General features: G+C 48.9%; 1 protein-coding gene across 1 annotated transcript in view; it reads right to left on the bottom strand.

The window, feature by feature from the left end:
* LOC5667646 (nuclear pore complex protein Nup88) overlaps positions 1-12,924 on the bottom strand; it is a 51,103-nt gene that overhangs the window by 22,751 nt on the left and 15,428 nt on the right. The window contains exon 2 of the mRNA XM_061663381.1: positions 11,239-11,408. Within this exon, the coding sequence (XP_061519365.1) occupies positions 11,239-11,408 (170 nt within the window). The remainder of the gene's footprint in view (positions 1-11,238; positions 11,409-12,924) is intronic.

The following is a 12,924-nucleotide window of genomic DNA, read 5'->3' on the forward strand; positions in this document are numbered from 1 at the left end:
CGTTGCTCGAAAGGATTAACAAAAATTCACATATTTATGGTCTTGTTCAAAGTCATTCCCGACCTTTTTGGGGTTTTTTGTTGTTGTATGCTGTTGTATGCGGTCACACACGGTTGGAGGTGGAGGTAAAAGAAAGAGCACACGAAGGATGGTGGCCTAAGGTGTGTGCGAGTGTGTGTATGATGTTCCGTGTACGAATCCTCACGAATGTTGCATTTTTTATTCATGTCTCATCCAACACATTTCCACCGATTTGGTAGCGCTTGGGCTGATTTTATGTCGGACGGGGAGGAAGGCCACCAGGCAGTCAGATGAGCTGCACTTGGCTTGGTGTACAGGTCTTAGTGTGTACATGGGGACAAGGGGTGTGTGCGGTTGGTTCTCGGCGACACAGATGCAGCACGCTAAAAACGAAGAGATTCATGGCGTCGATTACACGAATTTGCTTATGCATAGGCACGACCTTACCGACCGGGGAAAAAAACTCCCCACGAAAAACGAAACCCTTCTGATTTTGGAAAATTTCCTTATAACTGGCACTCTGGTGGACAGAAAAAAGGGTTGTCAACCTGATAACCATGTACCATTTAGATGGGGGAGGGTTGTTTTTTTGGCGGAGGTCAAAGCTAATAGCTAAGAGCAAGAGCGCAGAGAGAGAAAGGGACAGAAAAAATTGATTCCAATTTTGATTGGGCCTGGTTTTTTACGAGACGAGAGACTGTTCAGATTCTGTATGCGCTTTATGAACAATAATAAATTAAATAGAATAAGAAAAGGCTTGCAGCAGCAGCAGCTCATGGGTAAAAGCTACTCCCCCTTTTGTTGACGGAACGTGCGTCAGGCCAAATAGTTACCGGTAAGGGAAGTACAACTTGTACATCTTTCATCGGGCCTGGTTTGTATTATTTATTTATTCAGGGTAACCCAGTGCCTCCCCCCCCAATTCACCGCACAAGGCCGATCACAACATGCCGGCCAGAATTTTGGCTGATTTGAGATCATCACCATAAATCACGGATCCTGAGCGGCTTTTGTTGCTGCTGCTACTATACTCTTGTGCTACACTTGAGAGCATGAAGCTCGACGCAACCGATGGTGCTCTTAAAATTTCTACGAAGATTAAAAAAACTCTTCCCCCAGTTCATCGCAAAGCGTCAGGTCACACAGCAGCATCGGGGTGCCGGGGAAAAACGGGGGCAGTTCCTCCTCTACGCACTGATTCCGGTGCGATTTCATCACTCAAAATTCGCATACTTTCACTCATTGCATTTTCCAGCAGACAAGGCGGGTCGAGAGGAGGAGGTGGTGGTGGGGTAAAAACACGGCACTGGAGCAATGCAGAACGGTTCACCGGGCTCACCCAGATGAAGAATTTTATAGGGTCAGTTTTTACGGCCGCATAAAATACAGTATTCACGAACCGCTCTCTCTCTCTCTTTCTCTTTTGACTGCGGAAGGAGGGTGGCATGGAGCACGTTCTGTTGCTTTTGACCCTTTCCCGGCGTCATGATTAACAAACGGTTTGCTCTCCCCAATTCACCTTTGCACACACCAGCACCAGCGTGGCAACAGAAATCGACGGGGATTATCAATGTTCAAACGAACTTGCGACCAAAATCCACACCATAACGGAGTGCATCAAGCCACCACCGTCCTCTCGCTCCCTTCCATTGAGGAAGCGGCTTCCTTTGCGCGGCAGGGGAATTTGTAAATATTAGATAAAAAAGGAAAGTATTAACGGACACAACACACACACACACACACACACAAAATCTTCTCCCCTGCACAAGCTAAATGACACAGACACCAAGGCCCGTGAACAGATCTGTCCCGGGAAACTGAAGCGACCACCACCCATCGCAGAGTTAACCCTTTTTTGTCGGGCGCGTGGAATTTAGGCGATAAATATGGCGTGCCGGGGAGGAGGCATGGCATCGGCAAGCAAAAAGGGGTGACATTGCGAAGGTGAGTGTCGTCGGGCGCGCGTTTGCTTTATGGGTCGAGACGGCTAGTGCGCAAGAAGTGGGCACACTGGTTCTTTCCGTTCTTTTTTTTTGTATCAAACCAACTATTGCTCAGGGCCATTTTCCGGATTGTTTGCCTCTGGGCTCCTTCGCCCGTGCGCGCGTTTTATGTGTGTAAATTGCATGTAATTTTTCCTTGTCGTGTTTCTTGGAGATAACTTTTTTTTTGTATGTTTCTGTGTTGTTTGGACCGCCGCCGCGTTTGGGAAGAAATGTGATTTTTTATGATTTTCAATTTGAACCCGGCTTGTTTGTACCATTTCCACCACCGTCACCCGGGGGATGACAATTTTTTCACGCCACCGAGACGGGATGGCGTTGTTTTTTTTTCGGCTCTCACTCTTCCATTTATTTGCTTTCGACAGGAGGAACGTAATTAATTAGCCCCCGATGAGGGTGAAATAGCGGAAAAAGCAGCATCAAGGCAACTAAATCCTTTCGATCGTTCGAAGAAATCGCACAAAGGCCCATTGTACCCATTGTAAACGAAGCGTAAAATCAAAGAAGCGCCATGTGAACGCATCAAAAAGTATGCTGCAAAGAGCGATTGCGAGTCCTTTGCGTCCTTCCAAGCATATGTTGGCAACGGCTTTGGCTTGGATTCGGTCGCTCGCTGTTTCATCGTAGATGAAAAATGGCACAAACTGTATGATTCTTTGTATGACATTACAAACGCAAACGGATTGGGCACCGACCGACGGGCAGAAAGAGCAGTGGGGAAAGCCAAAAAACAGAAACAACCAAACATATTGCGGGCAGTTAATCTTGAAATCTCGCCCGGGTGGGACAGATTGACGCAAAAGGTTTTAATTTATGCGCGTACGACCCCCGCCGTTGCTGCGTATGTGCCGCGCGCGCGCCGAATCGCCATTTATCGTCGTCAGTCAATCCCGGGGACGACACACTCCGGTGTTCCCGAAGGACTTTCGAAAACTTTCTCGACCCGCGGACGATGGGGAAAAGAAAGTCTTGTAAGAAAACGCACCCAAAACCCGCGTGTGGGAGAGCAGCGACCGAATGATGGTTGACTAAATCCTTCGGACGATTATAATGACCATCGGGCCCGGCCATGACGCTCGGGACGGCCGCGTGTGCGGTGTTGTGTTGTGGTTTGCGGTCTCTTGTTGCGTAGAACATTGTTACATCCACTGTTGTCCGTTATTTGTTATAATTAAATGAAAATATTATTTTTAATTAGCGCTTCCAGGTCCGAAGAAAAGGGTCCAGCGTTTGCCACGCTCCGCCGGTCCGGTTTCATTTATCTTTGAATTTTAAGCCACCACCACCAGCAGCAGCAGCATTCTCCCTCGGTCTCTTGTTTCATTCGCCGGAAATTTCCCTGCTCGTGGGGTAAAATCGTTCAAAAAAGCGAACGGAAAGGGAGGAGTGCGTGCGGTGCCAATGGAGGAAGGTGAAAAGGCGAAGGTGAAATAACTCAAAGAAACCCACCGGCTTTCCCCATACACTGCCGGCCTCGTGAGGAATTGCCATCAAACGGTGCCATCCCGTGGGAAGGCTGCGCTGCGAGGGCTGCCTGGTGCCCGTGTATGTGTGTCACAAGCCACACACGCATGAAAAGTCAAGTAAAAGTTTGACTGATGGATAAAAATTTGAATATGATTTCCATCTCCCATTTCCACCTCCTATTCGTGTTTGTGTGTGTTTCGCTTTTCCCTTTAGCTCCACCATTAGAAGATCGGTCCACACACAGCGCCGTTTGCGCGGGATTGTTCCCCGAGGTAGAATGATGGTGGTGAAAATTTCACGATATTCGGGCGCTCGGAACGACACGCAAGAAAACGAAAAGAAGCAGAAATGAGTTCCCAGATCCGTGACATTATTTTTAATTTAAAGTTTTGTCGTTTGGTAATCAGAGATTAGAGATTTGGCTTCCTGGCTTCTTGTGCGAGAGTTGAAGCCTTCAGCTTTTCTCCCTTCCTCCCAACATTCACCTGCCACCACCGTCCGCCGCCCCATACGAGGGTGGTGGGGTTGAATCGTTTCTTTTGATCTTTTACCAGTCAAGCGGTGGTGTGGTTCCGGTCCCGTTCGAAGCCACCCGCAAAATCACATTTTCCACGCATATGACACCGACGACATCACGCATCATCGTCATCAGCCACCACCGTACCTGGGCACATATACCCTCCTCCTACAATGGGAGGGCGGGCGAGAACAATTTCATGTTTACAAATGACTTCTTTTCGCCCTGCGGGAAGAAGATTTTTAATTGAATCCTATTTTTCTCGCCACCACCGTTCGCACACTCGTTGCCTCGGTGCGTTGTTGTGTGTTCTACACGCACCGGCCCCGTCCCTTGATAGGCGGCCCAAAGGCGAATCGACGACAATGGGAAGGAAGACACATAGGTGTATCGTCTTTGATAAAATGGCCCACCGCGTGTCACCTTTCCTCCCCATTGCCCGAGACGCCGTTGTGTGTGTGTGCCTTGAAGTGATCATTTTTCTGACAAGATTCCATCGCCAGCATGAACGACAGCAGAAGGGTGAAGGGGTTGCTTCGGGGGAAGGGGGGGGGGGGGTGGTGGGCAAGAAGCAGGTCTCGCATTCATGTGAGGTTTTACATGTTTTATCCGGCGAGATAAGATTCGTTTGCAAAGAAAGAAAGACAACGGCAGGACGAGTGCGCGCGTGCTTTCGCGCGGAATGTAAAAAATGGCACCGAGAAGAAGCTGAGCTTGACAGAAATTCTTGGCCATCCCCCCTTTTTTTTCTTCCGGCCACGAAGGGCAAAGACAAAGGGGAGAGGTAAATGTGATGGTGGAACAACGGAGGGAGTAGTTATCACTTATCAAAAGCGAAAACAAGCGTAGCGTGAATTTTGAAGGTGATTATCGCTCGGTTGATGGTTGAATATGTCAAACGCGTGACCGACGGGGAGGAGGAGAGGGTGCGATGGTAAAAGGGCACACCCAATGTACATACACATACAGTACGACCCACAGACAGTGAGGTGCCGTCGAAAGGCTTAGCGAGAGGAAGCCTTTAAAAATTTATTAAAAACTCGCTGGATTTAGTTACGGCGGCAGGCGAAGACGACACACGCACACACGGGTGGCACACGTATTTAGACGATGCCTCGATATGGCATATAATATCGCACCGGCAAAAAGGGTTAAATGGTCGCGCGCGCTCTGCGGTGATGACGATGGCACGCTAATGCTGCCAATGGCATCGATGTTTGGCGGCGGTGGCTTCCTTCGAGCCCCCGAGAACACACCGCGTGGGCCGCGGGTGGTGAAAAAACGGACGAGCGAGCAGCAGTAATGATGGGTCCCATAAATGTGCTTCCTTTGCTTTGTATATGCTGGGCCGTGCTGTGCGTGCTGTACGGCGTGAGTGGAAAGTGATGTCGAACGAAGAGTGAAACGATGTTTTGGCACTGCCGAGAAGCGGGCGCCGCTGATAACGGAAGCTGACTCGGGCCTGATTATGACTCGCGTACGCCCCCTCTTTCGATGGTGACACGGTGTTGTGATGACGTGTGGTACACACACGACGTCCATTGTTTCGTTACATTAGCATATTATTAATATGTTCGCCTTTTGCATATTGACAGAATGGCTTTTAATGGGGGACGTGTGGTGTAAGGCCTCCCGTTTTCCGCTGTGGCTTTTAACTATCGAGTGTGTTTAGCAACATTTTACTCTAAAAATAAAGAACAAGAATAGTTTAGCTTTTAGTTAGGCACACAGTAAACAACCTGCTTACAAAGTTTTTCCTTCGAATGTGTTATTGTTTTTTTGTGCCTCGCAGTGTCCTCTTTAAGGCAGGTGAATCCCAAAAGACTGCAGAAATAATCTCAAACCGGTGCTGCCGACGACCACCACCACCCCCACCACCCCCACCACCACCAGGAGCATGTGATGCGGTGTGGCGAACAACAATTTGGAATATAAATTTCAAACTGAACACATTAGTTAGGGAAGTTTTAAGTCAGGTAAAGACATTATTATAATTCATGTCACTTTTCCACCGCGGAGCCGTCCGGCTGGCTGGGAGCGATGGAATTTGCTTCCCGAAATTTTATTTTTCCTTGCCCACCCTTCCCCCCCCCACCACACGCGCTTTAAACAGGATATTGTAAGGGATCGCCACTCGCCAAGGAACGGCGTGTGATGCTCAAGGAAATCAGCGTTCAGCGGGCACCAGCAGCCTGCCGGACCAGCCCGCGCTCGCTGTGGAAAGAGGAACGAAGAAAAAACAAACAAGCACCACCACCGAGGACAAAATATCTGCAGCGAGGAAGCTAGTTATAAAAATATGCGACACCGTTTGTGTTTAATTGCGCACCGTGACGCACAGCACCACGGGAAATTCGCGATACACGCGCGAATTTCCTCCCCCCGGGGGAAAGGTGGCCCCATACGGTGGCCCGAAAAAATAGGAAAACAAAGTGGAAAAAGTCCATCCAGTCCCGTTTGGCGCACGTTTGGGGAAAGCGAGGTTGAAACCTTCTGTTTAATATGATTGCGTTACTTGTGGGGAAGGAAATAAATATTTATACTAGGCACGAGACCGGTCGGTTCGGGGCCCAAAATCACCGAAAACCGAACCGGGCGCGCTCTCGCGAGATGATGGCTTTTAATCGCTTTTTAATGGCATAGCGCGGTAGCAGCATCCGCGCCGTCCGTCCGTGTGTGTGTTGTGTTTTGATTTATTTGAACAGAACCGACCGGCGACTTCATCTCTTCATCCGGCACGGCGGCTGCCGCGATGGGCCCCCCAAAAACCCTTCACGGAAGCCATGCGTTGTTTGCGCAAAGGGAAAAGAAATGGAGCGCACACGGATCGGAACTGAAGGTGCTTGTGCCTGTCAGGGTGGTGCAAGGGGTAACATCCCAGCACGGACCTACCTGCCACGAATGCGAAAGAGTATTTTCGGGAATCAAAGAAAAACTTCCATTACACACGTTTGATCATCATGATCCTTTCATTTCGGCGGATTTCGGCGCCGACCTTAGCGAAAAGGGGGCCCACGGACGACGGTGTGTATCGTTTGAAACAGGAACCCGGTTAGACCGAAGTCCAACAAAATCGTGCCCACAAACACACACACATATCCTGGGCAATGACTATCTAATGCGGAACCCGGGGCCCGGGCCAGTGCAAACGAAAGGTTACTTACGATTTTTACGGACTTGCGATAAATGGACATAAATTATCCTTGCCCCAAAAGGAACGGGTTTCGACCATCATGGGGGGAGGGGAGGGGGGGAGCACATCCGATCCACACGGTAGTTTCAAAAGGGGTAGAGGAAATAACCATAGAGCGAAAGCCAGCAAAAAAAGTACACCAACAGAAACAAAACTCATGCACGGTACAAGCCCTCCTCCCCCCACCCCCCTTTGCTATAAGCCGTACATTATGGGCGGACAAATAAAATGTAATAAAATATTAAAAGGATTCTCCCGCCATTCCTCTGCCACTACTGCTCCGGTAAGACGCCCGAGAGGGAGAGAGAGACGGGGTGTGGTGGCGGGAGTCTTTTCCCCGTGTGCGGATGGGCACCTTTTCCGTGTTCGGTCATGGATCCTTTTCCGCTGGACCGAAGGACCAATTGCAAAGCAAAAAGGGGATTCACGCACGACGGCGCCATTTCGGCAAACGTCCAGTCTTGCCTCTCTCGACCCGCGGCCGAATGCGCTGCGCCATCGCGACCCATACTCCCATACACACACACACAGCCACATGCATGTGTATCCGTTCCATATCTTTCCACCTAATATATTTGCTTTGATTAAATAATTAAGCGAACGTAACTTTGAGTTCCGGCTCTTTGATGATGGTTTTTGGGAGGGGCGGGGAAGGGACGGGCACGCGGCGGGGGAGGTTACGGTAACTCGAGAAAACCTCGCACGCTTGAACACGCTGCCGCTGCTGCTGCTGCTGCTGCTAGCCGGCAGTAACCTCTTCGCGAATATTATAATAATCACTTTCAGATTCCTAATGGATTCATTTGCAGACCCATCGCCCGCCGTAAGACCCGCGCTGCCGAGGGAAAACTGAGACTGTGGGGCGAGTTTTTCCGCGCGTGTGTGTGTTGTCCCGCAAAGGGTACTCTGCACTGGACGCGCAGCAAATGGTCAGAAGCGCTTATCGTGCTGGTTTTCGGTGGGTTCGGATGCTTCCAGCATTGCAAACCCTTTCCGCAAAGACGACAGAGAGAGAGAGTGTATGTGAGCCACCTTGGAGCAATATCAGATACAGCGCCCGTTTCGTTTGGTAGGTATTGTCGTGCATATTTGTGTCCTTTTTGGTGTGTTTTTCATTTTCACTGTATCCATAAGAAATAAAAGATTATCCCCTGCAACAACATAAATACATTATGAATATGGAAAGGACAGAAAATGGCGCGCTGTCCGCGCAGGCAACTACAAAACTCGAAACAAACCTTAATAATGCTGTCTCTTGTGTACCCCTGTGGTACTCTTTACTATGCTACACTATAAGCAATGAAGAAGTAAATAAATAATTCCACAACAGTTCGAATGCACAAGGGCAAACAATGCTATCGAAGTTCGAAGAATTCTGGCTACAATTCCTCCCATAAAGCAACTCAACTCCGAAATTCCGAACGAAAAGCTGTAGCTTTCCGGTCGCCGGGACCTTCGGGGACCTTTCCCGGGGCTGTGTTGGAAATTTTATAATCTTTTAATAATAGCTCTGCAGCAGTGTTGTGCAGTTTGATATGCGGGTGAATAAATTTTGTACCGAAACACCTTGTGTGTTACACCAGCGCACCGTCGTCGTCCTCGGGCGCAATCGAGGAAAAGCTATACCTCGAACGAAAGCCGGAAGCCGCGCAATAAACATTTGCCAATAGACAACTTCAGATCAGCCCTCCAAACCCCGTACCTATGCTGTTCTGACACGACACAACAACAGATTTCGGGTTGTAGTACTGCATTTACCGTCTCCAACCGTGCACTGCAGCCGCCAAGTTAAGGGAAGCTCCATGGAAAGCAGGAGAAGGAAAGCGAGTGCGATGTGCTTTTGCAGTATGGATTAAATCCTATCCCTCAGCGTTGCTGAGCGCCCAATTGGGAGGGAAAAAGAGTGAACAATGTGTGTTTGTGTATTTATATCGTATGCCTAAAGAAGGAACACGAATTTCGGTTCGACTGCTGCTGCTGCTGCTGCTGTTGGTGGCACTTGTGCCGGGATTAGGTCCAGTAGGGTTCGCTGCAGCGGAGGGCAAATAGCGGAGCGTAAGCTTCGACTTCGAAGGGATAAGTGATTGTTGAGAGTTGGCTTTTCATTGACTCTGGCCGCGTCCATCGCGCTTTTCCACCTTGTACTTTGACCAGCTCAAAAGAGTTCTTATAAAATTTCGTATGGATGGATCTCAACATCATCCATTCAATCATCATTCATTTTGGGCCAGCAGCCAGCATTAAAACCCGCACGCTGAGCGGCACACGGCGGCCGGATGGATAATGTTTTATTCAAATTCGTACATGTGTTCGGAGAAAATTTTAATTCCAATAGCTCGACGCTGCTTCTCTCCCTCTCTCTCTCTCGCCCTTTGGGTTGTGCAATTATTTACCACCACCGACCACCGAGCGATGAGGCAAAGTTTCGGGAGCCAAAGTCAAATAGCTAAGAGATTTCTTTTCGTATTATTAGCTCGAGCAATGAGTGCTCGAGGGCAGGAGATTGTTTTTTCGTTCTTTTGCACTTGCTATTGCACCAACCTTCAACGCACGTTGTTCCTTTCCCTCAACCGTTTTATGAGCCCGATGAAAAGCTTCCCCGAGTGAAAGCTAATCGTTCGTCGAGTCGATTATGACACAAATGAGATCTGGCGTAGTACACACACACTGGGGCCGGAAGGAGATGGACGACAGCGGGTTGTCGGTAGTTTGGCAAAGTTGTGCCTTCTTTTCTCTTGTTTCTCTCAAACCCCTTCCCGTATAAGCACACACACGCAGTCGAGGAGGGAAAACGGTACGACCAGCCATCGGAAAAACCAACTCCAATCTGCACTTCACAGGGAGAGATCGGTTCATTCGAGGATGGCTGGTAGCATTCTCGGCACTACGAACTTAATTTTCCCATATCGGATGTGCCTTTGTGATACACATCAGACGGCGGTGGTGTGTGTGTGCGTGTGTGTATACACTCGAGTACGTGTGTAGCTTTTGCTAGTTAAACATAGAAATCTAATTAAAATTAAATCAAATGAAATTTAGATGAACATTTCGGTGCGACGGGCGCGCGCACACACACACACAAACAGAGCCGCTCTTGCAACTGAAACCGTCAAACGTGGCCCACCAACTGTACACCGATTTCTTTGCTCGGCAAACGCGGGGGGAAAATCCGGGCGATGCAAAGGACGACGGAGGCGGCGGACGTGGATTTGACTTTCGTTGTTTTTCTTTTGTCGAAAATGTGTTTTACTACTTCTGAGCAGTGAGTGAGTGGTGGGAGGAGTGCGCGCCGGCCGATGCTGCGGCTGAATGTGAAACCAAACAAAAAGAGACGTAATTCAGTATCGGGAACCAGTTCCTGGGAGGAGGAGGGGGCGGTACGTGTGTGCGAGTGCAACACCGAACACGAGAAATTCAGATCCGGCGCGGAAATCCTTTCGGTTCAAATTGTCTGGAACAAGATTTGCGCTAATCCTTTCGCTCCTTCGGCATTTTAGCGGGAGACATTGTGCCACCTTTGCCAGCGTGCTGCGTTGTCGACGGTTGGGAGGGAGTTCTCGTTCGTTTCGACAAACTCTCGGCAATAAATAAAAATAAACAACCGAACATTAAGTCCACTTGATTCTTATTAGGTATTAATTTTTGTTGGTTTCCTGCTCCGAGCCGAGTTGGTGGTGGTTGGTACGGGAGCAACTGCTCAACTTTGCCGAAGCTCGTGAAATTTGCCGCCATTTCCGCGCATGTATTTCCCCCCCTCTGAAAGGGTTCGGTTGTACTTTGTCCACCACCATCGGTGCTGCTGCTAGTGGCCAGAAAATGGTAAAAGCAATTGTAGCATCAGCGCGAAAGGAATTAATGTTATGGGTTTTCTATGCTAATTCTTACGGTGGACACCAACACCATTCGCCGGATCCTACACCAAAAGGGCCAAACAAGGGCAGGCAGTTCTATATCTCGAAACCAATTTTTAGAGCGCGAACAAAGAAGCGCCTTCGCGACCAGAGACAGAGAGAGAGAATGAGTGTGCACACACTTACCGACAGATGATGCACTCCTTCCCGTTCTGGTACTGACCGCTGGGGCCCCAGCGCCGGGGCAATTCGATGATGGAGACACCCTTCGGACCGGCCAGCGCTAGAAAGGTCCCGTCCGTGGACGGAAGTATCTTTTCCACCGTGAAGTTTTGCGGTGCCGATGGAATCAGCGTCTGCCAAAGGAAAAAGAAACGGAAAATACCGGTTAGCAAGAGGGAAGGACACACGACACGACAACAAACAAACAGAAATCAGCCAGTCCGCGACAAGGACAAACCAGTACAGTTGCTTATAAAGGCGCACGGTTGGTTTTTAGGTTTGGTAATTAAACAACGATTCAAATTCGGTCGCAATCTTTATGCTTCCCACTTCCCCCTTCAACATGGCCAAAACTTTCTCCCATCCCGGGTCTTTCCCCCCAGACTGTCGGGTCGCGCCTGTATCGGAACAAGAGGTGGCAATAAAAATTTTGAATTATAACGACAAACTCATCCTCCGGCCCAGTCCTACGACGGTTGCCCGGGGGTTGGCTCGTAATTCATTAATGAAGATCCTTTTTTCCACGCCACACCAAGGGGATGAAGTTTGAGAGTCTGTCTCCCCTTCACTGGGTAGTCGTCGCACCTCATCTCCCTCGGGCGTTTTTGAAAAGCTACGCGACCGATACACGGGCAACAGCAGCTGGAACATTGGCCGCCAGGGCGAGTGCGAGAGGCCTCGAATTTGAGCCCCGTTCGATAGAAGCGCGCAGGAGGGTTTGCTTTTTTAATGTTTGCCCATAAATATGAATAATAGATATAGACTGCTAATAAACTGTGTGTGTTCGAAAGTGGAGAAATTGTATCGATGTGGCTGCCGGAGAAATAAAACAGCAAAACGAGCACATTGTTGCAGGAAAATGGCGTCTAATTATGGAAAGATTCGGAACGATTCAATTACGGGTAGGAAGGCGGGCCGTTGTCCGAATGGTGGGGGCGCACAGAGTGGGAGTTGAATCGGCGTTAGCATTCCATTAAAGATTGAAATATTGAAGCACATCTGTCAGGGTGGCGCGGCGTACTGTTTTTTTCCCTATAATCTTGTGATTTATGGTCCAAAGCGAGCAATTTAAGCACACTTACATACAGATAAAGATCCACGAATCGATCGAGCCTTCTTTGCACGAGACACAAAACGAAAGGTTTAATGCACCAAACATAATCAATAGAACCGTCCGAAAAGAAGCTGCAAGAAATGACTCTTTTTACAGTATTGCACCACGTCCATTAACTGATTATTCATACCATCTTCAGAGCGAAGTGGTGGTGGCCTTTTACTCATCTTTCAAAGCGTTGCTGGTGAAATATTTTGATTGCCGATTCAACAAACACACAATAATCAAGACGATGGAACGATGTCATCCTGACTCTCTATCCGCGGCTATCGTGTCCTTATCTGCGCTGTTTTTTTGTGTATTTTCTGTACATCTTCCCTGCTATATCTGCCCTCGCCTCATCGTTGATTTGCATGATGATGTTCGTGTACCATTCCATTCCGTGGTTGTCCCTTGTCCGAGAGCGTGATTACGCTGCCGGAGATGATTTCTACACCCCGTCAACTCGGCGTCGCGTCGCGGATATACTTTTACGCTATATTAACATCTCCATTACCGTGTCTTTTGCGGACGAAAAGAAGACAAAAAAAAACATA

The sequence above is a fragment of the Anopheles gambiae genome, chromosome 2 (genome assembly GCF_943734735.2).
Source record: "Anopheles gambiae chromosome 2, idAnoGambNW_F1_1, whole genome shotgun sequence".
Lineage (NCBI taxonomy): Eukaryota > Metazoa > Arthropoda > Insecta > Diptera > Culicidae > Anopheles > Anopheles gambiae.